General features: G+C 61.2%; 1 protein-coding gene across 6 annotated transcripts; it reads left to right on the top strand.

Annotated features, from left to right (window-relative positions):
- Positions 1 to 546: 546 nt before the first annotated feature.
- On the top strand, positions 547 to 27,099 carry KCP (kielin cysteine rich BMP regulator). Of its 6 annotated transcripts, XM_053657107.1 has the most exons (43): positions 547 to 1,029; positions 1,132 to 1,490; positions 3,593 to 3,747; positions 4,499 to 4,688; positions 4,771 to 4,847; positions 5,336 to 5,420; positions 7,494 to 7,561; positions 7,770 to 7,866; positions 7,990 to 8,072; positions 8,301 to 8,394; positions 9,165 to 9,247; positions 11,417 to 11,510; positions 11,632 to 11,711; positions 11,785 to 11,878; positions 12,219 to 12,304; positions 12,375 to 12,456; positions 12,691 to 12,843; positions 12,934 to 13,040; positions 13,117 to 13,210; positions 13,763 to 13,936; positions 14,070 to 14,152; positions 14,316 to 14,409; positions 14,500 to 14,688; positions 14,940 to 15,110; positions 16,826 to 17,002; positions 17,863 to 17,948; positions 18,220 to 18,310; positions 18,443 to 18,525; positions 18,617 to 18,710; positions 19,939 to 20,112; positions 20,348 to 20,430; positions 21,025 to 21,145; positions 22,071 to 22,150; positions 22,342 to 22,441; positions 22,888 to 22,976; positions 23,308 to 23,410; positions 23,493 to 23,644; positions 23,904 to 24,076; positions 24,161 to 24,272; positions 24,370 to 24,471; positions 24,866 to 25,030; positions 25,487 to 25,793; positions 25,933 to 27,099. In XM_053657107.1, the coding sequence occupies exons 2-43, from the start codon at positions 1,412 to 1,414 to the stop codon at positions 26,199 to 26,201; spliced, it is 5,073 nt and encodes a 1,690-aa protein (XP_053513082.1). In that variant the 5' UTR covers positions 547 to 1,029; positions 1,132 to 1,411; the 3' UTR covers positions 26,202 to 27,099. The 6 variants fall into 6 exon arrangements, with proteins under 6 accessions (XP_053513082.1, XP_053513079.1, XP_053513077.1 ...); XM_053657104.1 differs by lacking the exons at positions 22,888 to 22,976; positions 23,308 to 23,410 and adding an exon at positions 7,070 to 7,156 and having other exon boundaries at positions 548 to 1,029; XM_053657102.1 differs by lacking the exons at positions 22,888 to 22,976; positions 23,308 to 23,410 and adding an exon at positions 7,070 to 7,156 and having other exon boundaries at positions 548 to 1,029; positions 7,770 to 8,072.
- The last annotated feature ends 58 nt before the right edge of the window (positions 27,100 to 27,157 follow it).

Raw genomic sequence — 27,157 nt, forward strand, 5'->3', positions numbered from 1 at the left:
CGCCGGCCCCCGGGACCTGCCGGGCACTCTCGGTGGAGTCTGCGCTTCACCTCTCCTCCACCCCGTCTCCCCAGGACCCGCCTTCCAACCCGCATCATTTCCCTCAACACCGAGGGACCAGAGCCTCGTTTCCTTGATCCTTTCCCGCCAGCTGTCCCTGGCTTTCCTCTGCTCCCACTGGCCTAGCTCCCGACCAGCCGAGGCCAGGTCTCAGCACTGCCTCGCAGCCTCCCTGCCCCCACCGCCCACTGCCCAGGCCTGCAAGGGGCCGCGCTCCTGGGAGAGAAGCGGCCCTTCATTAAGGTGCCTGTTGAGTGGGCTGAGGGACCTTTGTCCCAGCCTGGGCTGGGGGGAGGGGTGGCCTCTGATTTGCTGGCCTTTGTGGCAGAAAGGGGATTGCTTCTGCGGGATTCCTGGCTCCACCCTCAAGGTTCCAGGGCCTGTGAGCCTGGGGCCCCTCCCCACTTCCCCCTGCTTCCCAGCTGTGCTAAGGAGTTTCCCAGACTCGTGGGCCCACGTGGCCGGCTTCCTCACTTCCTCCCTGGAGCCCCATCCGCCCGCTGAGCCCGGGGCCCAGTCCTGCCCCCTGCCTTGCCCCCTGCTCACCCACAGGCCGGGCCTGGGCTCAGGAGCTGGAAAATGATCTGGGACCAGACAGCAAAGAGAGGCCTCTGCATTTGGGGCAGAGCCTGGCACCACTGGGGTGGACAGGGGTTGTGAGCAAAGTCCAGGAAAGATCGTGGGGGGTGGAGGAAGGAAGAGGTGACTGGGAACCCCCGATTTCAGAGAGGGGGTCGCGTCTATTGTTATTTACTGAGCGCTTGGCGTGTGCCGGCCACTACCCTAAATTCTTTATCTGTATAGTCTCCCTGAACCCGTACTGCCAGTCTGTAAAGTAGATGTTACGAACCTCAGTTTACAAACAACTGAGGGAGAGAGAAGTTAGGGGGTCTGTCTGAGGGCGTGTGAAATCGGCTGAACAGGGATTTGAACCAGCTCAGTCCGCGTTTCCTGTACACGGGGAAAAGGGTAAAAGCTGAACTGGGAACCCCACGGAGTTGGAGCAACCCAAGGGGGCAGGGAGACCAGCCGTCTTGGATGCCCAGAGAGACGAATTTGTGTTTCTTTTAGGGTCTCCTCTGGCTCCGTGTGCAGGAGATGCGGCCCCGCCCCCTCCCAGCTCCCTGCGGGCCTGGGGCTGCTGCAGCGTCGAGCCTGGGCTGGGTCAGGCTTCGGCTGGGCCCGGGGGTCGGGGAGCCGGGCTGGGAGGTAGGCGCAGCCGGCAGGACGACAGACTCCAGAAGCCCTCCCTGAACAAAGACTGGGTGGGAGGAGGCCTGGCGTGTCCCCACCCCGCCTCCCCCGGAGCCTGCAGAGAGGAGACGGCGGACAGCGGCGGGACGGAGCGAGCATGGCGGGGTCGGGGGCCGCTCCGCCGCCCCTCGTCCTGCAGCTCCTGACCTTGGCGCTGGCCCTGGGGATGCGCAGAGGTAAGTGGGGAAGCCGAGGGCTCGGGGTGGCGGCCAGGCGGGGAGCACCCCACCCTTGCTCAGACCTCTCTGAGGGAAGGAGCTGGGGCCGCGGCTGCCTCTCCCCGCCCCGCCCGGGGGTGCGTGGCCCGCCTCCGATCTTCCTTCCGAGGGTGGAGGAGGACCTCGCGGGGGAGGCCGGGGACCTCGGGGGCTGAGGCGTGGGGTCCAGGAGAGGGAGGGGGCTTCCTGCCGCGGCCTCGGGAGGAATTCCTGCAGGCAGCGGTGGGGGAGAGGCTGCGCTGGAATCCGAGAGTCTGAAGTTAATTATTTGCCTTTTGAAAGGGGGGAAAGGAGGCCCGCTACGGGAGCCGACTCTGAGTCTCCGCGTCTGGCTCTCACCCAGAGGGACGGGCGGGAACCAGGGATGGAGAGGGGAACTGAGGACAGTTCCAGCGGGAGCGGTCGGGCTTCTGGGCAACCGTCAGGAGCCCTTTCTGCGGGTCGCTCCAGGGGCGGGGCCGGCCCTATCTTCCCCGAGGGTCCCAGAGGACCCCCAGCTTCTCCCTGACCCCTAATTGTTCCTGCTTTGGAAGCCGGTCTGGAGCAGGATCGTGGGGGATGGGAGTCAAGCTGTTGGAGGGTCTCAGATGCCGAGACCCCGTCCATCCCTGGACACCCCCGGCGGGGCTGCTGGGAAGGAAGCTGCGAACCGGACAGGGCGCCGTTCCGGGACCCGCGCGAGGGAGGCGCGCGGCCAGGCGCGCAGCAGCTTGGTGCCCGCGCTCGTTGAGGCGTTAGAGCCCTGCGCGCGGGCATGGCGGGGCGGCCCCCGCGGAAGGTCGCACTTGCACCTGCCGCTGGGAACCTTCAGATGTGCCATTTAAAACGTCTGTGCGGAGGGAGGGCGAGCCCGCGGGGGCTCAGCTTCCGTCTTCTCAGTAGGGGCAGAGGGAGGGGAGATGGGGGGGACGGGCTGGGGGGCGACGGGGCGAGGCCAGAGACTGACGGGGTGCGGGAGAGGTGCGCGAGTGGGAAGCGGAGCCGTAGACTTCTGAGTAGGTGGGGATGGCGTTAACCAAGCCAAGAACTCAGCCAAGCAGGTTTGAGGGAAGACGACTTAGGTTTTGGATTAGAATCTCCAGTCCCTCCTTGGTGACGGCAGTGGGGTGGTGCACGCAGTGGGTGACATTGGTCCCCTGCCTCACAGTGACCCTGAGAGAAGCCAGGAACGAGCTGCAACTGTGGCAAAGACCCTCCCCCCGCCCCAGCGCGCTGCCCTGCACGCCCCCCTGGAGGACTGTGGGGTGTCTGTGGAGTTAACTAGCCTCCTCCCTGCTTCTGCCTTTCTGACTGCAGGGGGCGGGGATCAAAGTGAGAGTGGCTGTCCCCAACCCCAGTTCTGAACGCAGAGGCCCCCCTTTCCCTCAACCTAGTGTCGCCCAGAGCCCTACTCAATGCGGGGTGCCCAGACCCCTCAGCCACAGGCCTGGACACAATAGCCAGGCTTTGGGTAGCCACAGAGAAAGCAGGTAGGCACCCCCCCCCCCCCCAGCCCATTACCTCCGCATTCTCCAGAAGCCGTGCCTTTCTGAGAGGGGGAGACAGCAGGCGGCAGGCAGGCGTTGTGCACACAGGAGGGGCACTGGGCACCAGAAGGCTGCCCCACCTTTTGAGCGTCTGTCTGCCTCTGCTGCACTTTGAGGCTGACATGCTGTCTTCTGGGCACTCCCGGCATGACGTGTCAAATCCTCAGGCCACCCCTGGCCGCGTTCCTGGCCCAAGTGAGGACCAGTGACCCTGACCCTGGGCTGCAGGGAGGCTTTGGTCTGCATGCTCCCCGTGACCCAGAGGGCCAGGCCCCTGGGGCTGGTATCCGACTAAAAGTTTCTGCTACTTGGAAAGCTGGTCTGGGACACTTTTGTCCACTCAGGGCTCCTTCCTCCTCCTCCTCCTCCTTCCTATTTTCACTCTAGCACCCTCGCCAGCCCTATCTCCTTCCATGGACCACGGGTGGGAGGACGAGAGGGGTGGGACATGGGGTGACATCATTGGGAAGACACAGGCAGCAAAGCTTGCTAGCCCCTCACCCACAGGCTCACCCTGCATTCTCGTGACTTCAGGTGGGGCGGTCTCCAGGGAGTCTCTGGGGCTTGCTGACATCCAGGACTATGACCAGCAGGCCCCAGCCCCTGCTGGTGCCCCCCAGGACCAGGGGCGCCCCCTGAAGGAGGTGCTGAAAAGGCTGGAGGCTGAAGTGACACAGCTCAGGGAGCAGGTACCGTTGGAGCCCAGGCTTGTGTGTGTGCAGTAAGGGAGGAAAGGAGGGGAGCGCTGGGCTTGCGGGGCTGAAGGACCCTAGAATAGGGTCATTTTAGGTGTACATGGAGCAGTGCTTTTTAAAATATATATATATATATTTAGAGAGAGGGGAAAGGAGGGAGAAATAGAGGGAAATGTCAATGTGTAGTGGCCTCCAGCCCACCCCCTACTGGGGACCTGGCCCACGCAACCCAGACATATACCCTGACTGGGAATCAAACTGGTGACTCTTTGGTTTGCAGGCCAGCACTCAATCCACCAAGCCACAGCAGCCAGGGCCATGGAGTTCTTAGCTGAACAGTTTTTAATATCTCTTCCTTCATAAGAACGAAGAACCTCCAGGGTATCTATCTGTTCTGCCAGCCCAGGCTTTCATACTCTTTTATGTATTTGCAAACATTATAGAGTGCCTACTGTACATAAGACATCGCCAGGAAAGATTTCAGGTGGATAAAGGTCTTTAACCGTTGGACAAAAGGATTGGGTCTCCTTCTGTCCAAAGGAGTGGCCAAGGGTCCCGTGTTCCCCTGGGAGCCTGTCCAGACCCCAGGCCCTGGGAACCGTGACTGCTTGAGCTGGACGCTGGCTGGAGGGGCCCCACAGCTGCTGGGACCTCAGCTCTCCTTGCCGTCCTGCCCTGAGGGGCATGGGAGGGGAAGCTGAGCCAGCACCTCCACTCTGCCCCCCGCCCCGACTCTTTGCTCCAGAACAAGGACCTGCAGGAGAGGGTGAGGCGGCTGGAGTCCTGCGAGTGCCGCCCAGCACCTCCCCAGTGCTGGGGGCTGGGGCGGGCCTGGCCTGAGGGGGCTCGCTGGGAGCCTGACCCTTGCACTGCATGCGTCTGCCAGGATGGGGCTGCAGTCTGTGCCCCCAAGCCTGGCCTGCCCCAGTGTCGAGGTGAGTGCCATCCCACCCATCTGGGACTCGGGGCCTAGAGACCAGCACAAGGGCTCGGGCGAGGGTACTGTCTCCTTCTCAGGCTGCAGCCACAGCGGGCAGACCTACGGCAACGGGGAGACCTTCTCCCCAGACGCCTGCTCCACCTGCCGCTGCCTGGTGAGTTCCATGAGCCACCTGAGTGTCTGCACCTGTCCCCCTTGTCCACGTGCCTCCGTTAGCTACCTGCTGCTGCAGCCTGGTGTGCCGACGGTTATGTAATGACATCTGCCTGCCCCGCCCTGAGCTTGCCGCTGGTGGCCTCCTGCTCATTCTCTCATCTGGCTCCACACCCGCTTTCTTCCGGCCCTGGGTTCCCCACTCTTTCATTGAGGAAGCCTCGGTCCCCTTCCTGGGATGCTTCTACTCTCTGGGAATTTGCTGGCACCTGGAAGACATGACTTCTAGGGTCAGGAGTGGCAGGAGAGGATGGCGGTGGTGTAGGATGTCTCTTTTCTGCCCTTGGACCGAGAGTCACCCGTGTCCCCTGAGCCAACTTCGCCTCTTGCTCCTCTGGCTTGTCTCAGCCTGGGATGAGGTTTCGGTCCTGGAGACCCCACCCCCCAGGGCCCCGATGCCTGTGCGGCCACCAGCCTGCCTCTCCACAGGAAGGAGCCGTGACCTGTACCCAGGGGCCATGCCCAGGGGGACCCTGCCCGGAGCCGGGAGCGTGCTGCCCACACTGTGAGCCAGGTCAGCCTCCCTCAAGCCCAGGCCCCACCTCCTGGACTTGTTCTGGGCTCCGAGCCATGGTCTGCCACCTGCCACCTACTACAAGCTCAGGGGGACCTGCCCCCTCATTCTGGCAGTGACTAGAGGAGTTCGAAACTGAAGCACATTCAGCGAAATGCTGGCTCTGGCCTGGGACTGAACCAGAGGCTCTGTATGACCTTTTTCCTGCCCTCGGGAGCTTCTGGTCTCGTTTCCAAGATAAAGTTATAATGGGTATAATATGAGATCCAATGAACAGATTAAGAGGAGGTGTAGAAAGGCCGTGAGTGGTTAGGTGCCAGGGGAGAGGGCAGGAGGGCCGGGGAGGGCCACCCGGCCTGGGTCTCAGGGGGCTTTACGACTCATGGCTTGTCTGAGCTGGCTCTTCAAGGCAGACTGGGATTTCACCAGAAAGAGACAGTGCTTACGGGCCCTCGGGGCAAAGGGCAGGGTGCTGAGAGGTGTGTTGCAGGAAATCACTTTGGAAAGGCCTGTGGGGGGAGGCTGCTGTGAGCCTTGCAAGTTGAACTTTCTTCTGGGGGCCATAGGGAGCCATTGAAAGTTGAATGGCTCACAGAGCGTGGCATGTTCAAAGACACTGAGCAACATTCATCGGGTAGGATGCTGGACACAGAATGACAAGTTAGGGGCCATCAGGGCAGCTGTCCAGTCGTGGAGTCAGGGATGGCAGTGGCTAAGGGGGGGGGGTGACTCTAAAGAGCAAGCAGGAGGTGGTGACTGGGTGGATCCCCAGAACGGTGGGGAACGAGGGGGGCGGTGGTGCCAGAGACCCGAGAGAGCCAGGAGGAAGCGGAAGCAATGCTCTGCTGGAAGGTGTCTCGGTCGGGGACACAGTGGCCAGACTTAGCAAATAAAAACACAGGATGCCCCGTTAAACTTGAATTTCAGATAAACAGCCCATACTGTTTTAGTGTTTTGGGGACACACTTACCATAAAACAGTATGGGTGGTTTAGCTTGTCGATGTAAGAAACATCCAAACCAGGAGAGAATTTTTATAGGAGTTTATTTGAGCCAAACAAATGACATAAGCCGGGGAGCAAGATCTCAAGTGTTGCAGAGACTAACAGTTTTGCAGCTTCTTGAATACACTTGAAAGTAAGGAGGGAACCAAAGGAGAAAGCAGGGTGGGGATTGAATGCAGGGGTGTCCAACCTGCAGCCCTGGGTGGCTGGGAATGTGGCCCAGCACAAAATCGTACATTTACTTAATACATTGTGAGATTTTTTTTTGTGATTACATGTTGCAATGTATTTAATGTGTGGCTAAGATGACTCTTCTTCTTCCAGTGTGGCGCAGAGATGCCAAAAGGCTGGACACCCCGGTACAGGACAGTTAGCGAGGTTCTGTGCTCTCCTGAGGGCGGTTGGGGCTTATTTGAAAGGTGTGTTCACCTAGGTGCACAATGGGCAAGGCTTACTCAGGGAAGAGAGAAACCTTTCACTAAAGTGTTATATGCCTGGGACGTGACTCCCGCCACGACCTGCCCAGTTAGGAATTTATGATCAGAGCACCCCATGAGGCTACTTTCCATAGAAGCCCTTGTTTTGGTCCACATTCTGGAATTCAAATTTAACAGCGCTTCCTGTTTTTTTATCTATTCTACTCCAGGAAGAGACTCAGCTGGTGCTGGGAAAGCTGAGACAGGGGCTCAGGAACCAGCGAGGCCTGGAAATGCAGCCCTGGAGTCTGGTGCGGGTAGGGGTGCGGGGGGAGTTGATGGGTCTCAAAAAAAAAAATGGGACACACGCCCACACTGCCTGTAGGAGGAGTGTCACCTAAGGGCCACTGCTAGCCCATTTGATGTCTTTGGTGCGATTAAAAAATAAATTAATTAAAAAGGCACCCATTCCTCAACACCTGGGAAATGGAAATCTACTGATTCTGTAGGCGTCAGACACTTTACTGCCATCTGCTGGAAGGTTGTAGTAAACACCAAAATCTCTGATGTCTGTCCTCTGAGTGGTGCCCTCCGCAGAGCTTTTGCCCCGGTCCTATGGGTCTCTAACGTGGGGGCCTGGCCTTGGTTTTGCAGGCTGCCCTGAAGGTCACAGGGCCGGGGAAGTGTGGCGACCTGAGCCCTGTGTCACCTGCACCTGCCAGGTAAGGGAATCAGAGCCTGGCCCCAGCCACCACCCATGTCCCTGCTGCCGGGTGTACCCCAGGCCTGGCAGAGCCAAGCCCAATCTGGGAACCAGACAGGGCTGCTGTGGCCGCCCAGGCAGGGAGGCCCGGAGCCTGCGGGGCCAGCAGGGTGACTCACAGTAACCCACAGTGGAGAGGGCAGGAGGGCTCAGTGTCTGCCCCGCAGGCAGGGACCGTGCGGTGCCAGGGGCCCTCATGCCCGGTGCTCGGCTGCCTGGAGAGCTACACCCCGCCCGGGCAGTGCTGCCCTGTCTGCCGGCCAGGTGACCTCCCCGCCCCACCTCAGCCCCAGGGCGTCCGGCACCTATTCGGGGGCCACGCCTTCCCTCGGGTGCTGTCCACCCTGCTCTCATCTGACCTGCCTGTCATCCTGGAAACCCTCCCAGGCTGTGAGTACGAGGGGCAGCTTTATGAGGAGGGGGCCAACTTCCTGTCTAACTCCGACCCTTGCCTCCAGTGCTCCTGCCTGGTGAGTCCCTCCACACCTTCGCCCGGGCCCTGCTCCTCCTTGGATGTCCCCTGCCCCACTCTGGGGACACTCCTTCAGCCCCTCACATGTTTTCTGAGGCCTGGAGCCAGTGGGTTCCACTCCCTGTCCTAACCCTGTGCCCCACCTCTCCAACGGCGCTGACACCTGCCTGCCGTACTCTCTCCGGGAGCCAGACCCGGAGGCCTTACAGCCGTTGGTACATTACAGAGGAGCCTGGTTCACTGCATGCCCATGAAGTGCCCGCCCAGCTCCTGCCCTGAGCCAGTCCTGAGGCCTGGCCGCTGCTGCCCGACCTGCCAAGGTAGGTCCTGACCCAGCTCTGGAGCTTGGGCGCCGGAGCCCAGATTCCGTCCTTGCCACGTTATGGTCAGGGGCCTCTGAGTGAGTTCCTCTGAGCCTCAGTTCCCATTTGTATGGTGTGGATAACGATATTCTACCTTAATAATGTTGGTTCTTTTCTGCTTTGTGCACATATGACCTGGGGTGGGCCCTAGAAGTGGGCCACTAGAGGGTGACACTGAGTCACTCGCCAGTACTGTCCCAAAGGCAGAAATAGAAGCAGACGCCAGGTGCTACGGAAACCCGGAGGGAGGAGCCCTAATCCAGCCTGGGCACAGGAGGGAAAGCGTCCTGGAGTCCCTGTACCCCCCCCAATGAACCTTAAGGATCACGCTATTAGCCAGGTGGAGGGTGGAACCAGGCAGAGGGTGTCCCAGCAAGGGAGGGCGGCTAGAGCAGAGGCTTAGGACTGACACTCAAGAGCGAGTTTGGTGGCTGTTAGGTGGGAAGGTGCAAGCAGACAAATCTTACAATGGGAGGGCCCAGAGAGAGGTGGGGGAGGTGGGCGTGGCCATGCTGGGTCCTGGAAAGCTTGGAAGGGTGGGCTAGGAGCTTGCTTTGCCCAGCCGGGGCGCTGGCAGGCTCCATGGGGATCCAGGCAGAGGCATGAAGTGGCCTGGTCTGGGCTGAGAGGAGAGCCTGCAGAGGGCGTGTGGAGGAGAAGGGCTGAAGCGGTGGCCCAGACTGGCTCCCACCAGATCTCCTCTCTGCCCCTCTGTCGCTGAACCCCAGGCTGTGTGGAAGGTGGCTCTCGCTGGGAGCACGGCCAAGAGTGGACTGCACCCAGGGACCCCTGCCAGATCTGCCGGTGCCTGGTGAGTCCCGATGTTGCTCCTGGGCTCCCCTGCCCCACCTCTCCCCCACGCCCACCATATTCGTTCCTCCATCTCACTGAGTGCACCCCAAAGACGCTGCGAGGAGACAGAGATGGAGAGGACCCGATGCAGGGCATGGCGAGGGCAGGGGCGGGTCTCGCCGTTTGTGAAGTGGTTTGTGAACCCAACTCAAGAAGCTTCCAGGCCCCAGGAGCGAGGCAGGGAAGAGCATGACAGATGGCACACACTCCCGGGAGGGAGAGACGCAGGCTGACTCGAGGTGCCTAGAACTGCGTGGTCTGATCAGTAGACACAGCTGCACGCGACCACCGAGCCCTTGGAATGCGGCCGCCCCATTGGAGATGGGCTTTAGTTGTAAAACACGCAACTTCAAAGGTTTTAAAGATTTGGCATGAAAGAAAGGAATGTAAGATATCTCACTGGAGATATATCGGGCTCCCTGGAACATATGAGATTCGGTTTCATCTTTTTTAAGTTTTTGAAATTTGACTACTAGTTTATTTATTTATTTACAATTAAAAAATTATTTTTAGAGAGGAAGGGAAGGAGCGAGAAAGGGAGAGAAACATCAGTGTGTAGTTACCTCTCATGTGCCCCCTGCTGGGGACCTGGCCTGCAACCCAGGCATGTGCCCTGACTGGGAATCGAACTGGGGACCCTTTGGTTTGTAGGCTTGACTTAATCCACTGAGCTACACCAGCCAGGGCTAGAGAATTTAAAATGCCATATGTGGCTTGTGTTACATTCCTATTGGGCAGCAGCTGTAGAAAAATCTTCGTGCAGGTGTAGTGTGTTCCCGGTTCTTAAAGGGTGAGTAGGACTGAAGCAGGAGAACTGGGGAGAGACAGTCCAGGAGTCAGAGAGGCTGAATGTTTGTGCCCCCACTGCACCCACTTCCTGTGTCAAAACCCCAGCCTCTGAGGTGTTGGTGTGAGGAGGTGGGGCTTTGGGGAGGTGATGAGGTCATAAGGATGGAGCCCTCCTGAATGGGGTCAGTGCCCTTAGAGCGTGGTCGCCCCCTTCTGCGTCCTGAGGACACAACAGGAAGACAGCCACCTATGAACCAGGAAGCTGTTCTCACCAACTGCGGGTACCTCGATCTTGGACTTCCCAACCCCCAGAACTATGGGAAGTAAATGTCTGTGGTTAAGCCACCCAGTCTATGGAATGGTATCACAGCAGCCCAAATGGAATAAGACACCATGCACAGGGAGCAGTCAGGACAGAGCCTGGGGAGGAAGGTGGCACACGGAGCCTGATGTGCAGGCGGGTTACGTGCTGTTTCGTGGGGGCTGGACCCACCCCAGAGCGACAGCCTGACAAGGACTAAGGACTCCGTTGTGAAGGCCGAGGACCCTTTTCTGACCATGTGCTTCTCCGCCCTGTTCTCAATGGCCCCCCTCACATACCTGGGAGGAGAGTCTCTGGCTGCCAGGACGCCGATGGGCCTACAGAGAGTGAGCCCAGGCGTAGACGTGAACTGCAGGGATGGGGTCTGTGTGGAAAGGGCCTGGGGAGCAGCGGGAGCTCCGGTTTGTCCACTGCCAGCTTCCAGAGGTCGAGGCCACGCAGGACGTGGAACTTAAGTAGCCAGCCAGGTGACACACCTGTGTGTGTTTCCTTGGGCTGTCATAACAGAACCACGGATGCAGTGGCTTAACCAACAGAAATGTGTGGTCACGTGGTTCTGGAGGCCAGAAGTCTGAGGTCAAGGTGTCAGCAGGGCTGGGTCCTTCTGGAGGTCACGAGGGGGACCCTGCTCCCGGCCCCCTGCCCAGCTTCCGCTGGTTGGCTGGAGGCTTTCGTGTTCCTCGGCTTTGCCTCCATCTCCACATGTTGCTGTGTGTTGGTGCCCAAATTTCCCCTCTTTACAAGGACGCCAGTCATTGAATTAGGGGCTACCTCACTCCAGGATGACCTCATCTTAACTCCTTAGATCTACAAGTTATTTCCAAATTAGGTCACATTCTGAGGTAACGGGGCGGGGGGGTGGTGGTTAGTACTTCGACATATGAATTTGAGTGTGGAAGGGACACAGTTCCATGCAGAATGATGTCTAATACGTGGCTAGCTGGGACCCAAATGCTGTTTCTGCCACCTGGCTGAGTTCGGATGGCCCCCTCCCCTGCCCACTCTGCCCGCTCCCAGGAAGGCCAAGTCCAGTGCCGCCAGCGAGAATGCTCCAGCCTGTGCCCATACCCTGCCCGGCCCCTCCCGGGCACCTGCTGCCCTGTGTGCGATGGTGAGTTCTCAGGTGGAGCTCGGAGGGGCCCCGAAAGCTGACTTGCCCCACACAGGCCAGGCCGTGGGGCAGTGGGGGCTCCTGAGGAGGGCCTGAGGCACCCTGTCCCTGTCCCCAACAGGCTGTTTCCTGAACGGGCGGGAGTACCGCAGCGGGGAGCCCGTGGGCTCTGGGGACGCCTGCGCCGACTGCCGCTGCGCCGTGAGTGAGGCTGCGGGCAGGGAGGGCCTGGCGTGGGCCTGCCTCTCGAAAGCTGACCCTGCCCTGTTGTCAGAACGGGAGTGTCCAGTGTGAGCCTCTGCCCTGCCCGGTCGCGCCCTGCCCACACCCGGGCAGGATCCCTGGGCAGTGCTGCCCAGTCTGTGCCGGTGAGTGGGGTGCGCGCATCGCCGGGTGAGGGGGAGAGTCTCTGCTGTGTGTGTGTGGAGGGGGGGCGTTGCTGACTTGGACCTACAGGAAGCCCCCTTGAGCTAAAGTATGGAAGAAATCCTTGTCCCTCACCAGTGAGGCACAAGTTCTAACCTCACCTTCTCATGGCCAACCAGGCACTGAGGTGGGGCCTTGGCTACGGGGAGGCGGGGGCAGGGCTGGCAGAGACCCCTGAAGCTGGCGGTCCTCATCGGGGTGGGAAGTGGGACGTCAGGATGGAGTGAGGCTTCCCTGCCATCCTCCAGCCTTGTGCCCCCATCCCCTTGTCCCCTTGTCCAGGCTGTGAGTACCAGGGACACTACTACGAGAGCCAGGAGACCTTCAGACTCCAAGAGGGTGGCCGCTGCGTCCGCTGCTCCTGCCAGGTAGGTACTCCCCGGCTTGAGCCCGGGTCTGCCTCACCCTCCAGGGCCTCTCACCCAGTGTCCCTCCTAGGCCGGCGAGGTCTCTTGTGAGGAGCAGGAGTGCCCCATCGCCCCCTGCACCCTGCCAGACTCTGGCCCCCAGCTGTGCCCAGGTGTGTGGGGGGAGGGGGGAGACAGCTGCGAAGGAGCTTCCAGTGGCTGGAGATGGAGGGGTGTGCCTTCACAGCGAGGGGGGCATTGCTAAATCCACCACCCCTTCCAGAGTGTACTCAGAGGCTGCTGTGGGGATGGCAAAGCTGGGGTCCTGGGAAGGGCCCCGGAGTCTGAGAAGGGGAGAGATGGGTACAGACTTCCGGGTTGCCATAGTGACAGCCCCCCTGCTGTAGCTTGTGTGCTCGATGGAGAGGAGTTTGCTGAGGGGGTCCAGTGGGAGCCCGACGGTCAGCCCTGCACGGCCTGCTCCTGTCGAGACGGGGTGCCCGTGTGCGGGGCCGTGCTGTGCTCCGCAGCCCCCTGCCAGCACCCCACCCAGACACCCGGTGAGTGCCCCACCCTCTCTAGCTTCCATCCCCTGCTCTGCCCAGCTCACGCTGATCATCTGGGCTCTGGTCAACCTGCCCCCCCCCCAGGTGCCTGCTGCCCCAGCTGCGAGAGCTGCACCTACCGGGGCCAAGTGTACGCCAACGGGCAGAACTTCACGGACGCAGACAGCCCTTGCCACGCCTGCCGCTGCGAGGTACCTCCCGGGCTCACCACCGCCCCGCCCAGCTCTTCCCTGCGCTCACCCCCACCACCCTCTCCCCTGCTCCCAGGACGGGACCGTGAGGTGCTCCCTGGTTGACTGCCCGCCCACAACATGTGCCAGGCCCCAGAGTGGACCCGGCCAGTGCTGCCCCCGGTGCCCAGGTGCGTGCTTACTGACCCTGTCTGGCTCGGAAACCCAGGCCTTGCCCCCTCCCTACCTGGCAGGCACAGCGCTCCCCTTAGAAAGCAGCAGTGTCCCGAACTGTTTTCAGTCCGACAAAGCCTGGAACTCCCAGGCCATGGGTGGGAGGGAGAGGAGGGACCATCCTTCATCACCCTGTTGCCCTTCTGCCCCATCCCACGTGTCCTCCCCCAGTGACCGCCCCCCACTCAGACACGCTCGTGGATCTACCTGCATAACACACGCTCATGCAGCAGACTGTCGGGCAAGGGAGGGAGGCTGCGTGTGCCCTGACCCGCAGAGGCACACGTATGCCTGCAGGTGAAGGGAGTGAACGCACACGTGTGTGCACACAAACACACACGCGTGTGCTGAGAGATGCCCACACCTGCATCACGGCCCCTCCCCCCCTCCACGGGGACGGCTTTCAGGCGGCACTTCCCAGTGGCTCTGGCCGCCCAGGTGGAGGGCTGTCTGGGGCCCTGTCTGGGGCCCGCACCACTAGTCTCTGCCCCCCTCCCCATCCTGCGCAGACTGCACCCTGGAGGAGCAGGTGTTTGTAGACGGCCAGAGCTTCTCCCACCCTCGAGACCCCTGTCAGGAGTGCCGCTGTCAGGACGGCCACGCCCGCTGCCAGCGCCGGGCCTGCCCCAGGGCCCCCTGCACCCACCCGCTGCCCGGGCCCTGCTGCCTGAGTAACTGCAATGGTAAGGTGGACAAGATTTGGGGGGGGGGGTCTCCTGGGATGGCCTGGCCCCGTCTGTGGGCATGTAGGGCTCGGAGGGTACGACCTGAGTCACGGAGGGCGTCTCCCAGGCCTATAGCTGCCCCCTCCCCCAGGCTGTGCCTTCGGTGGGAAAGAGTACCCCAACGGAGCCGACTTCCCCCACCCCTCCGACCCCTGCCGCCTGTGTCACTGTCTGGTGAGTCTGCCCCCCTCCCCCGGGTGGGGGGTGGGAGGAGGAGTCCAGAGGAAAAGGGGTGGGACCTGGGGAGTCCACCGCCCTGGGGGCGGGAAGGGTGGGGATCACCTCTGCCTCCCGCCACTAACCCAGGCCCGCTGTCCCGGTCCCTCTGTCCACGCAGAGCGGCAGTGTGCGGTGCCTGGCCCGCCGCTGCCCTCCGCTGCCCTGTGCAGAGCCCGTCCTGCTGCCGGGCGAGTGCTGCCGGCAGTGCCCAGGTAAGAGCCGCCCCCTCGGCCGCGGCTGCCCGGGGGGGCCCCTCTGCAGCCTCCCCCCGGGCACCCCGTGATGCGCGCCGTCGGCCTCAGCCTCCCCCTCCGGCTGTCCGCGGCCCGGGGGCTTAGGCGCGGCGCACCACCAGGAGCACTTCTTCCCGCCCGGGGACCCCTGCCGCCGCTGCCTCTGCCTGGACGGCTCCGTGTCCTGCCAGCGGTTGCCTTGCCCGCCCGCGCCCTGCGCCCACCCGCGCCAGGGGCCCTGCTGCCCCTCCTGCGACGGTAGGTGGCGCCCCCTGCGGCCCCGTAGCGCCCGACACCACTTTCTCCGAGCGCGGGGCCTCCGTTCCTCCCCACTCCTTCCTCCAGCCCCAGGCGGGCGCCGTCCGGGTCTTCCCCTCCCCCGGGGCCGGTCTCCGGCGTCAGTTCTCACGGAGAATTGGGGGCGGCGGTGCCCGCTCCGCGGGGCCTGGGAGGTCGTGGCCCGGTAGCCGCCGCCGCGGCCCGAGCCCGCCCGGTCTCCCGCCCGCCAGGCTGCCTGTACCAGGGGAAGGAGTTCGCCGGCGGGGAGCGCTTCCCTTCGCCCGCCCTGCGGTGCCACGACTGCCTCTGCTGGGAGGGCAGCGTCAGCTGCGAGCTCAGGCCCTGCGCCCCCGCGCGGTGCCCCTTCCCTGCCAGGGGTGGCTGCTGTCCTGCCTGTGACGGTGAGGCGGAGGGGACAGTGCGGGGGCTGGGGACGGGAGGACTGGGGCAGCCCCCTCCCCGCTGCCCCTCAGAGGGTCCAAAACGCTCCCACAGTAAGAGAAGCACAGCGCTGGACTTCCTCCCGCCTCCGCTGCTCTTTGGCTGTGTGGCCCCGGACAGGTCACACGGCCTCCCTCGGCCTGATCTTTAAACACACACACACATTGTATAAATGGGAATTTCGGTAAAATGCGCATGACATAAAATGTACCATCTTAACCACTTTTAAGTGCAACTCTGGGCGTAATTTTAAGGCCTGCGAAAAAGACGTTTGAACGGGACCCTGCCCCGGGTGTTGGTCACTCGGGTTTGGTCTCAGTTCTTTCTACATTGCCCTCTAACACCTGTAACTGTATTTACTTACTGTTTTTCTTCAATTTTACTCACTTCTAAATTTAAATTTATTTAGAAAGGAACCTTTATGTCATACTTAAGATAGAAAACTAGATTTGCAAGGAACAAAATGTCTCCCTAAAAATGAGTACAATTAGAAATTAAATACTAAATTCAAGTCAGATACTTTTGCCTGCCAGGGCTTTGAGCCTGAGGCTTATCCCCTCCCTTCTTTTTAAAAATATTTTATTTATTGTTAGAGAGAGGAGAACGGAAGGAGAAGTGGAGGGAGAGAAACCTCAATGTGTGGTCGCGTCTTAAGCGCCCTCTGCCAGAGACCTGGCCTGCCACCCAGGCATGCGCCTGACTGGGGACTGAACCCAAAGCCCTTTGGTTCACAGGCTGGCACTCAATCCACTGGGTCACACCAGCCAGGGATGAAAACTTCTCTTTAAAAAAGTTAAGAAAGGGAAAAGGGGGACCCTGGCTGGTGTGGCCCGGTGGATGGAGTGCTGGAATGCAAACCAAAGGGTTGTCAGTTGGATTCCCAGTCAGGGCACATGCCTGGGTTTCGGGCCAGGTTCCCAGTAGGGGGTGTGGGAGAGGCAACCACACACTGATGTTTCTCTTCTTCTCTTTCTCCCTCCCTTCCCCTCTCTAAAAATAAAATAAATAAAATCTTTAAGGAGAGAGAGAAGTTTTAGGTTCCCAGCAAAATTGAGAGAAAGGCGAAAAATTTCCCCACCTACCCCCTGCCCCAACACAGGCACGGCCTCCCTCATTGCCACTGTGCCCCACCAGTGTGGACATGGCTCACAACTGATGAGCCCACACGGACACATCCTTACCACCCAGAGTGCGCTCTTTGTCAAAAAAGTCAGAAAGTGTCGGGTGCTAAGGGCAGGCTGCCAGCGCCCTGGGGCCCCGCCCCCTCCCTGACTGATCTGAGGGCTCGAAGAGCCTTGGGAAGGGGACCTCGTGGGCCCAGGCTGCCCGCGTCGCCTCGAGCAACGCCCAGGTCTCCTCAGTTTGGAAAAATTCCTGCCTTCTGATCAGGCAGTAGCACGCTGAGTATTTGACCCCAGGCACGGATTCCATGTGGGTTTTCCCTAGAGATGGGCCAGGGAGATTATTTTGAAGGCTGAAACGTTGACCCTTTGGCCAGTCCAGCTGTCCCCGAAACTCTCCACTCCTTCGCCCACCAGCCTGGATTGACCGCTCCCTACCCCCAGGCCAGGTCTCTGAGGCCTTGGACTCAGGCCAGGGGCAAGCTCAGAGCTGGCCACCACTGTCCTCTCACCCCTTTCTGCCCCCCACCCTGCCTCTCTGTCCCCTCCGCAAGGCTGTGAGTACCTAGGGGAGTCCTACCTGAGCAGCCAGGAGTTCCCAGACCCCCGAGAGCCCTGCAACCTGTGCACCTGCCTTGGAGGCTTCGTGACCTGCAGCCGCCGGCCCTGTGAGCCTCTGAGCTGCAGCCACCCGCTCACCCCCTCTGGGAGCTGCTGCTCCGCCTGCCAGGGTAGGGCGGCACCTGCCCTTCCACTGCCCCTCCTGGACTCTCAGCAGCCCAGAGCCACCTGGTCTGGCCGCTGTCACCCTCTCCCGGGACAGCCAGGCCGCAAACCCACATGCTGTGTTTTCACTAGACGCCTCCCACTGGACACACACCCTCCTCTGTCCCTGCAGTCACCTCTCACTGACTGTCGGATCCACTGCATAACGGGCCCCTGTGCTTCCAAACCTTCCTGCCCGTAAATGGTCTTGCTGTCTGCCTAAGATACCACGTCCCGAGACTCCGAAACACCAGCCCTGGCCGGGCCGCTCAGCCGGTTGAGCGTCGTCCTGTACACCAGAGGGTTGTGGGCTCAATTCCTGGTTGGGGTTGCATACAGGAGGCAACTGGTGGATGTCTCCCTCTCTCTTTCTCACTCTCTCTCCCTCTTCCCCTCTCTCTAAACTCGATAAACATATCTTCGGGTGAAGATTTAAAAAAACCATTCAGTGGCACCCTCTGCCCTTGCACCAGGAGGGGCGGCTTCCTTAGCCCAGCCGGTCCCTCACCTTCTTCCCCGGGTGTGCCGTCCCCTCACCTCTTCCCACACTGGCCCACGGGGACAGGACGGTCTCAGAAGTCTGTGATCCCACCTCCAGGCCTCCAGCAGATCTCACCGCTTAGAGCCTAGCTGACTTCTCCCTCCTTCTCAGACTCCCTAAGCTTTGCAGAGGTCCCTGGGCCTGGCTGTGTGTGTGTGTGTGTGTGTGTGTGTGTGTGTGTGTGTGTGAGTGTGTGTGCAAGGGCACGAGTGTATGTGCGTGTGACGGGTGGCAGTAGACAGCTTCACTGATGGCAGTTCTTCCATTGCATCCCCACTCTACCAGGATGTCTCTATCATGGGGTCACTGTGGCCCATGGAGAGACGCTTCCTGACCCGCTTGACCCCACCTGCTCCCTCTGCACCTGCCAGGTGAGGTGGCCCTTCGGGAACTTGGTAAGCTTTCATTTCGCCCCTGGTCCTGCTTTCCGGCCAGGAGATGTTTCCTCCAGCCAGGGCTCACAGGGCACGGTCAGCCTGTGACAACTAGTGGGACAGGATTGACTTCAGGTCTCCTGGGCCAAGCGAGGGGATTGGGCCTGGCAGGCCCAGTAGGGGGCGCCCCATGGCGGGGCAGTGCAGCCTGGTCGGCGGGCGGGGCGATGTGGGAATCGGGAAGTGGCAGCGGGTCTCTCTCCCCCAGGACGGCTCCATGCACTGCCAGAAGAAGCCGTGCCCTGCAGCTCTCTGCCCCCGCCCCTCTCCAGGACCCTGCTTCTGCCCCGTGTGCCGCAGTGAGCTGCCTCCCACACACCAGCACTCCCACGCCCTCCCCTGCCCTCTCCCTTCCCTGTCTGCCAAGTAGGCCTGAGGTCGGATGGGACAAGGTGGCACAGCACTCCACCCAGGAAGCCTGTCGCCCACAGGCTGCTTCTCTCAGGGCCGGGAGCATCAGGATGGGGAGGAATTTGAAGGGCCCTCAGGCAGCTGTGAGTGGTGCCGCTGTCAGGTACGGCAGGGAGGGGGCGGAGGGGGCCGGGCACAGTGCCTCTAAGGCACCAGGCCCAGGGAGCAAGTCACTGACCCAGCATCTCCTGCAGGCCGGCCAGGTCAGCTGTGAGCGGCTGCGGTGCCCACCCCTGCCCTGCATGCTCCAGGTCACAGAGCAGGGGGGCTGCTGCCCTCGCTGCAGAGGTAGGCCGGGCCCCTGCGGCTGCCCCTCACCATGGCCCCTGGACCCAGTGCTCCACCCCCCCACCCTGCCCCCTCCCCTCAGCTCCCCTCCAGTCTTCCCACCTCCCCGCTTTGGTCCTTGAGCCTTCACCCCTGCCCTCCTCCAGTCTTCCTGTCGGCCCCGGCGCCTGGCCTGCCGGGACCATCTCCCCCTCCAGATGCTCTCAGAGCCCCCTCAAAGCTGCCCCCTCCCAAAGCACACCCCATTCATAGTAATAGTGATGACCACTCTCATGGAGCTCACAGCAGGAGCCGCACCCCGAGCTAAGCACTTTACAGGTATCTCATTTAATCCACACAACAATCTTATCTTATCAGCCAGGTACTATTATTATTGTTATTTCACAGCTGAGAGCACTGAGGCACAGAGAGGTGACTTAACGTACCTGTGGTCAGACCACTGGTAGGTGGCAGAGATAAGATATGCAATTAGGCTGCCCAGTTCTAAAATAAGAGCCTTTTTTTCTTTACAGTTTTTTTTTCATTTTTAATTTATTTTTAGAGAGAGGAGAAGGGAGGGAGAAAGAGAGGGAGAGAAGCTTCAATGTGTGGTTGCCTCTCACTCGTCCCCTCTTAGGAACCTGGCCTGCAAACCAGGCATGTGCCCTGACTGGGAATCGAACCAGCGCCCCTTTGGTTCGAAGGCCGGCACCCAGTCCACTGAGCCACACCAGCCAGAGCTAGAATAAGAGCCTTTGTTACTTGCCTTCTGCCCAGCATGTTATGAGTCCAGAACCGTAACAGCATCTCACTTGCCCCGTGAGGTGGGTGGACAGATGAAATCCCTATTTAACAGCTGCGAAGACTATGGCTTGAGGACATTCAGTTATCTGGGGTGCATGGTTAGTGATGGAGACTTTCATTCATTCTACATGCATTTATTAGATGCCTACTGCATGCCGGGTACTGGTGCTGCGGCTGCTGGCCTACAGCAGAGAGTGCCTGCCGCCTGGCATCTGGTTTAGCAAGCAAGCAGACGTGGAAGGGATTAGGCCCAGGAGCTCTGCCCCCCCACCCAGTGTCCTTCCCCTCCACGCGGAACTGCTGTGCCCAGGGCCTCCTTCCCGCCTCAGCCCTGCAGATCCCCTCCCATGCCAGACCCGCCTGCCCCGCTGACCACCCAGGTGGCTGATGGGGGCAGCACAGCGAACCCTGACTCGGAGCTCACCCCTGCCCACCCGGGACACAGGCTGCCTGGCCCACGGGGAGGAGCGCCCTGAAGGCAGCAGCTGGGCGCCTCCGGACAGCCCCTGCTCCTCCTGCCTGTGTCACGAGGGCGTCGTCACCTGTGCCCGCATCCAGTGTGTCATCACCTGTGCCCATCCCCACCAGGGGCCCGGTGATTGCTGCCCTCGGTGCTCTGGTACGGGGAGCCCGGGTGGGCTGGGGTGGCAGGGAGGCCAAGCCTGGTCGGCATCTCCCTGCCTGGGCACGGGTGGGGCAGCAGAGATGGGCTTTTCTGGAAGTGGCCCCCATGCTTGTACACACCCAAATCCTGGGGGCTGGGGGTTCCTAGGAGACAGAGAACCCCACCCCCTGGCACTGTGGCCAGCATGAACGCTTGCTGGTCCTATTCTGCCCTTACCCCATTGCCCAAGAGTGTGAGCACGGGGGCCGGAAGTACAAGCCCGGAGACAGCTTCCAGCCTGGGGAAGACCCCTGTGAGGTGTGCATCTGTGAGGTGGGTGAGGGCACCGCTGAGGGGAGGGGCGGGGCACTGTGGGGAGCAGGCACCGTGGGGGCCAGAGGCAGGAGAGCGGCCTGCATCCAGGCAGTGAGGTGAGGCTTGGGGTGAAGAGCCAGCAGGGCCAGTTTGAAGTTAGCCAGAGCAGCAGCGCTAAGTGCGGGGGGCTCCGGGGGGCCTGGAGGGAGTGTAAGGTGGGTGCGAACAGGAGGTGGAGGAGACCCCTGGGAGACGCCACTGGGGAATCTCCGTTGGAAAGGTAAGGGAGACTGGATGGGGGGTTTTGAGCAGGCAATGACATCATAGGTCCAAAGATTAGGCAGAGGGGTTGGGGAGGGAGGTACAGGAGGGTCAAAGGTCACATGAAGGTTCAGGCCCAAGTGACTGGAAAGAGAAGGGGAAGTCATGGTTGGGGATTAGGGCGTGGGGCGAGGAGCAAATCTGGGGAGACGTCGAGTCTCTCTGAAGACTGGAGTCTCCCTGCCGGAGGAGCTGCAGCAGGAAGATGAAGGGGTCTGGCCTCCAGGGTCAAGGGGCGGCTCAGCTCCCCAGGCCTGGGACCCACCCCTTGCTTACTCATCCCTGTCGCAGCTGCAGCCTGAGGGACCTCCCAGCCTGCGCTGTCACCGTCAGCTGTGTCCCAGCCTGGTGGGCTGCCCTGCCAGCCAGCTCCTGCCCCCTGGGCCCCAGCGCTGCTGCCCCAGCTGTGCCCGTGAGTCCCCAATATAGGGGTAGATAAGGGCAAGGCTGCCACGGTCGGACTGATGCTGGAAGCGCCAGCAGTTTTCCTCCACAGTCCCAGCCGCAGCCCTTTCCTGGGTCCAGGGGACTATTCTGAAATCTCAGGCCCTGGCCAGTGAAGCCTGCACTGACCCAAGTGTAATTGGGGAAACTGGCAGGGACCACTTGACTCTGAAGTCAGGCGCATCCTTCCCAGCAGAGGGCGCTGTGGGATGGCAGGTGTGCCAGCGGCTGGCTTTTTGAGGGAGATGTCAGGGCAATGGGGGCAGTGACCCACCCAGCTACAGAAGTGGGGGGAGCTATTCTTATCAACACTTGCTGGGATGTGCTTCAGGGAAAGAGAAAGAGACTAACATTTATTAAGCACCTATTGCATGCCATGCACTGTACTTGGTTATTTTAATAAGCAGTGTCTCGTTTAATTCTCAATTACCCAGTGAGTTAGGTATTATTATTCCCTTTTTACAAGTGAAGAAACTGAGGTTCTAAGAAGCTAATTGTTCTGCCTGAAATGGCTCAGACACTGAGGACTGGAACTGGGGGGTACCCGGCTCTTTGTGCTGTCTTACGCTGTTTTAGCCAGGCAGTGTGAAGGACACAAAGCAGGGAGCAGTGGGGGCAGCCTGTGGGCCTTAGGGACTTCAGGCTGAGGAAGCCACACTGGGTCAGTTTCCAGCCCCCAGCCCCAGTAGCCTAGCAAATTTCCTTTTGGAAAGTCCAAACTTTTCTTTGCTGAACCAGAGGGAAAGAGAATTTATTCTTCCCGAGCCAAGGTGATAGGACATGGGGGTGCCCCGGGTCCCAAAAGTTTGGGGATAGCCTGGGAAAGTGAGAGCAGATGGGCTCACGTCCCTGCACCCCCTTCTGCCCTCCACATCACGTTCTTGTCCACACAGAGGCCTTGAGTAACTGCACAGAGGGTCTTCTGGGGTCTGAGCTGGCCCCGCCGGACCCCTGCTACACCTGCCAGTGCCAGGTGAGCCCTCCCGCCCTGGGGACTCCCCAAGCCCGGTCTCCTTCCTCCTCTGTGGGCCGTGGTTGAATCCTCTCCCGCAGCAGCCCCTGGCTTCCCACTCACCCCGACATTCACCCACTTGTCACGTTCTGCAAAGGACCTGCTCCGTCCCGGCCATCCTCTGCCCATGGTGTTCACGTGTCCTTCCACAGGACCTGACTTGGCTCTGTGTTCACCAAGCTTGTCCTGCGCTCGGCTGTCCCCCATCAGAGCGCCACACCCACCCTGGGAGCTGCTGCCCCACGTGCCGGGGTGAGTGCCCCGTCTTGCACCCTTGGAGCAGGAGCCCGGGAAGAAGACAGGAGGGGTGGCGTCCATGGGTCAGTGGGCAGCTCAGCTCTATGCTCAGAATGCTGCTTTGTTCTTTTGTAGAAATGGAGGGCTATTTACTGGGTGAAGGAGAAACCCATAAGGCAGAGGGAGGCAGGGAATGAAGCCTGGATTTGGCCTGAGGCTTAGGCTTGTCAGTGGGCTCAGGGACCCCAGGCCAACTGGTAGGGTATCTCACTGCTGAGCTGGCAGCCAGCCCAGCCTGCCATCTAGCCGGTCCCCTGCATGCTGGCTGGAGATATCGACAGCACCAGGGTGCTAAGTGCATAGGGCAGGTACCCCCTAGCGTGGGCCTTCAGGGTGAGCTCCAGGGAGGAGGGATGCAGCTGGGTGGACAGTGCTCCCCCAGCCCCATTTCTTTTCATCAGACTGTGTGGTGGAGGCTGAGGGCCACAGAGAGGCAGATGGAGAGCGCTGGCAGGCCCCCAGCAATGCCTGCATTGCTTGCACCTGCCATGTGAGCGGTGGGGGTGGGGTGGGGTGGGGGGACCTTAGAGAAGAGAGGGGCTCAGGAGTCTGGGCCAGTGAATCTGGGGTCTTTGAGGTAATTAGGGAAGAGCGCCCCCCTCTGGGTGAGATGAGGCAGAGGCATCCCTGTGCTGGGGCACAGATCTGGGCCCTGAACTTCATCCCCCCCCCTTGAACTTGAAGTAGGTGTTCTTGAGGAGCAGGGCCAGAGAGAGAAGGGGCTGCTGCCTCAGACCGTGAGCCAGATGGTCCTCAGGAGTGTGAGGCCAGGGACTCCAGGTCATAGCCGAAGTCCCTAGAGAAATGACCTCTGTCCTTAGTGGGGCCACGTGGAGTGCCACCTTGAGGAATGCTGGGCCCTCTCCTGCCCCCATGGCTGGGTGAAGGTTCTGGATGCTGGCAGGTGCTGTGAACGATGCCAGGGCGTGGGCCAGGATGATGAGGGAAGAAGGACTAAGACTCAGTTCGAGGGACGAGTAGCTGACACTTGTCCCCTACCCTCAAGTCCCCTCAGCCCCCACCCAGTCGTGCGCGTACCAGGGCCGACAGGTGGCCTCCGGGGAACGCTGGACCGTAGACACCTGTACCATTTGCTCCTGCGTGGCCGGCACCGTGCATTGCCAGAGGCAGCGCTGCTCACCGCTCTCCTGTGGGCCTGTGAGTGTCGCGGTCTAGGGCAATGGGGTGAGTGGGCATGTGGCACCGCCACCCAGAGGAAAAGAGGAATCGGGGCTTCGGCCACAGCAGCTGAGAGGTGGGACCAGGGGCCTGCAGTTCCCGGAGCAGCCACGAGGCGGTGCCCTGAGCCCTCTTGCAGGGAGTCTGGGAGCCCGAGCGCTCCGTGGTCCTCAGTGCGTCTCTGCGTGGGGCTCCGCTGGGACTGCGCGTGTCTGACCCTGTCTGGGGCGGAGGCCAGAACGAGGCCCCCGCCCTGAACCTCGGCAGCTGCTGTCCCCGCTGCCTGCCGAGACCGGCTTCCTGCATGGCCTTCGGAGACCCCCATTACCGCACCTTCGACGGCCGCCTGCTGCACTTCCAGGGCAGCTGCAGCTACGTGCTGGCCAAGGACTGCCGTGGAGGGGACTTCAGGTGCGCAGCCCCCTCTGCCTTCTGTCTCCCTAACCTCCCACACCCTCCTTGCTGACCTTTGCACTCGGGTCTCTCACACCGCAGTGTGCACGTGACCAACAGTGACCGGGGTCGGAGCGGTGTGGCCTGGACCCAGGAGGTGGCGGTGCTGCTGGGAGAGGTGGTCGTGAGGCTGCTGCGAGGCGGGGCAGTCATGGTGAGGCAAACTGAGGACCCGGGGGAAGGTTGGTCCCGCGCTGTGTCCACTCCTCAATCCTGACGTCTCCCCTCCTCCTGCCCACCTTCTCCCCCAGGTGGACGGGCGCCTGGTGGCCTTGCCCTACCTGCGGGAGCCGCTGCTGTACTTGGAGCTGCGGGGACGCACCGTGATGTTGCACGCGCAGCAAGGGCTCCAGGTGCGACCAGGGCGAGTGGGGGCGGGGGAGCCTCGGGCCTGCTCAGGTTTCGGTATCTGTGGAGTGGGTGGGGATTACCGGCTACTCTCCGGGCCGCACTTGGCCGCGAAGGTGAAAGAGTTCTGCCAGATTCTGAGGGGAGAAGAGGAATCAGCGTGAGAGACCTTGAAGTGCAATGAAAGGAGTTCTGAGCCTGGTTTCTAATCTTGGCTCAGCCACCAACAGATGCCACAGCCTGCGCAAACTTGGCCTTGGCCAGGGCAGCCTCCTTGCGTGGAGAACCTTCATCCTACAGCAGGGGGCGTGCTGACCCAGTGCCTGCTGCCAGGAGGGACCCTGGGCTTCTTGAGGTCCCTGTGTTTCCCTACTCCCCAGTCGCAGCCTCTCCACACAGGTGCTGTGGGACGGGCAGTCCCGGGTGGAGGTGAGCGTGCCTGGCTCCTACCGGGGCCGGATTTGTGGGCTCTGTGGGAACTTCAATGGCTTTGCCCAGGATGATCTGCAGGGCCCTGAGGGGCTGCTCCTACCCACCGAGGCTGCGTTTGGGAATAGCTGGCAGGTGAGTGGTACAGAAGCCCGGACACTAAGGGGTCTGGGGTCGGGGGCAGGCTGGAGACGGCGTAGTGGAACCTGAGTCTCGGAGCAGTCCTCTGGTACGGAAGTGCGGGCAGGGTGGACACTGGATGGGCTGTTGCACGTTAGGGTGGTTTGGGGGCTTCCTGACTGTCATAGAGCTAGAGGAGGCGGGATGGCCTGTTGGAAGAGGCCGCACCAGATGCCAACTTGAGCTTTGCTTTGCTGCTATGGGCTGTGTGACGTTCACCAAGTTCCTTGCCTGCTCTGGGCCTTAGTTTGTCCCCAAAATGTGAACTAAGGAAAAGTAGCCAGTACTTCCTTTGCTACTCTTATAGGGCGGTTTTTGAGGCTAAAACAAAATATTAGGTGGAAAATGCTATGAAAGCCGCAGTCAGCTGCCCTGGGATGCTATCCCAGCAGGGCCTCCTTTGCCACCTAGGTCCCCGAGGGGCCGGGACCTGGTCGGCCCTGTTCCAAGGGCCATGAGGTGGATCCTTGCCGAGCAGCAGGCTACCGCGCCAGGCGTGAGGCCAATGGCCGGTGCGGGGTGCTGAAGTCCTCCCCGTTCAGTCGCTGCCACGCCGTGGTGCCGCCGGAGCCCTTCTTTGCCGCCTGCGTTTACGACCTGTGTGCCTGTGGCCCCGGCTCCTCGGCCGACGCCTGCCTCTGCGATGTCCTGGAAGCCTATGCCAGCCGCTGTCGCCAGGCAGGGGTGACACCTGCCTGGCGGGGCCCCACGCTCTGTGGTGAGCCAGCAGCGCCGGTGTGGGATGGGGAAGGGGGAGGTTCAGAGGGCTCCCGTCCGGGTGGGGTGGGTACAGGCAGGGCTGCAAGGGGCGAGCAGGGCGACTGGAGCACTGTGACCGCCTTCCATTTCGCCTGCAGCAGTGGGCTGTGCCCTGGATCGTGGCTTCGTGTTCGACGAGTGTGGTCCGCCCTGCCCGCGCACCTGCTTCAATCGGCACGTGCCCCTGGGCGAGCTGGCCGCCCGCTGCGTGAGGCCCTGCGTTCCCGGCTGCCAGTGCCCCGCGGGCCTGGTGGAGCACGAGGCCCACTGTATCCCGCCTGAGGCCTGTCCCCCAGTCCTGCTCACCGGGGACCAGCCTCCCGGCAATCTGCTCGGCCCCAGCCAGGAGCCCCGGGGGGTGCCCTGATCCAGGATGACACCGAGCAGGACTCATCAGAACAGAAGCCTCTCTGCAGAGGGCAGCTCCCAGGCTGGCCGGAGCTTCTGAGAGAGAGAGTGCCCTGCCAGGCAGCGGGAGCCTGGGCCTGGCGCCTCCCCGAGCCCCGGCCGTGTTGAGTGAGAAGCAGTAAACTCGGGGCCTGTCCCACGGCTGCTGCCTTGTGTGTGTGTGTGTGTGTGCTTCCTCCCGGCGCGGGGAGCCCAAAGTCAGCGTCCCCACTCAGCTCCGGACCTTGCTCACTCCTGTACCTGCCTCCCTGGGCTGCCCCCTGCCACGCCCTGGTGCTGCCCTACTCGGGACCCTCTGCAGGTCCACGAGGAACCCCGCAGGGCCTGGAGTGCTCAGAGAGTGGGCTCATGCCCACATGTTTCCCCTTTCTCTCGGTTTAGGGATGCCAAGGACTCAGGGGGCCCCCGGGCCACTCTGAGCGCTGGTGATACAGGGACCCTGTGCCTGGGGTGGGGCCCAGGGCCGTGATGAAGTACAGGCACATGTGGGTATATACACACCCCACACGCATGTGCACCGGTGTGCATTAACTGTCACGCCCGCCCCCGGGGGGAGTGTGGGCAGGGCACACACACGCAACTTTAGAAGACATCCTCGTAGGGGAAAGAACATAGGTTTTGAAACAGAAAAACTCGGTTTCTGCCCTAACCAGTGTGGCTCGGTTGGTTGGGTGTCATCCTGCAAAGTGAAGGGTCACCAGTTCGATCCCTGGTCAGGGCACAGGCCTGGGTTGCGGGTTTGGTCACCCGTCGGGGGGCACGCGGGAGGCAGCGATCGATGCTTCTCTCTCCCATCGATGTTTGTCTCCCCCTCTTCCTCCCTCCCTTCCCTTCTCTTTAAAAATAAATATTTTTCAAAAAAGAAAAACTATTTTTTAAAAGAAAAAATGTGTTTTTATTTATTTTTGTTATTTT

This window comes from Artibeus jamaicensis, unplaced genomic scaffold (assembly GCF_021234435.1).
Source record: "Artibeus jamaicensis isolate MK-2021 breed Jamaican fruit bat unplaced genomic scaffold, CSHL_Jam_final scaffold_3307, whole genome shotgun sequence".
In the NCBI taxonomy this organism is placed as follows: Eukaryota; Metazoa; Chordata; class Mammalia; order Chiroptera; family Phyllostomidae; genus Artibeus; species Artibeus jamaicensis.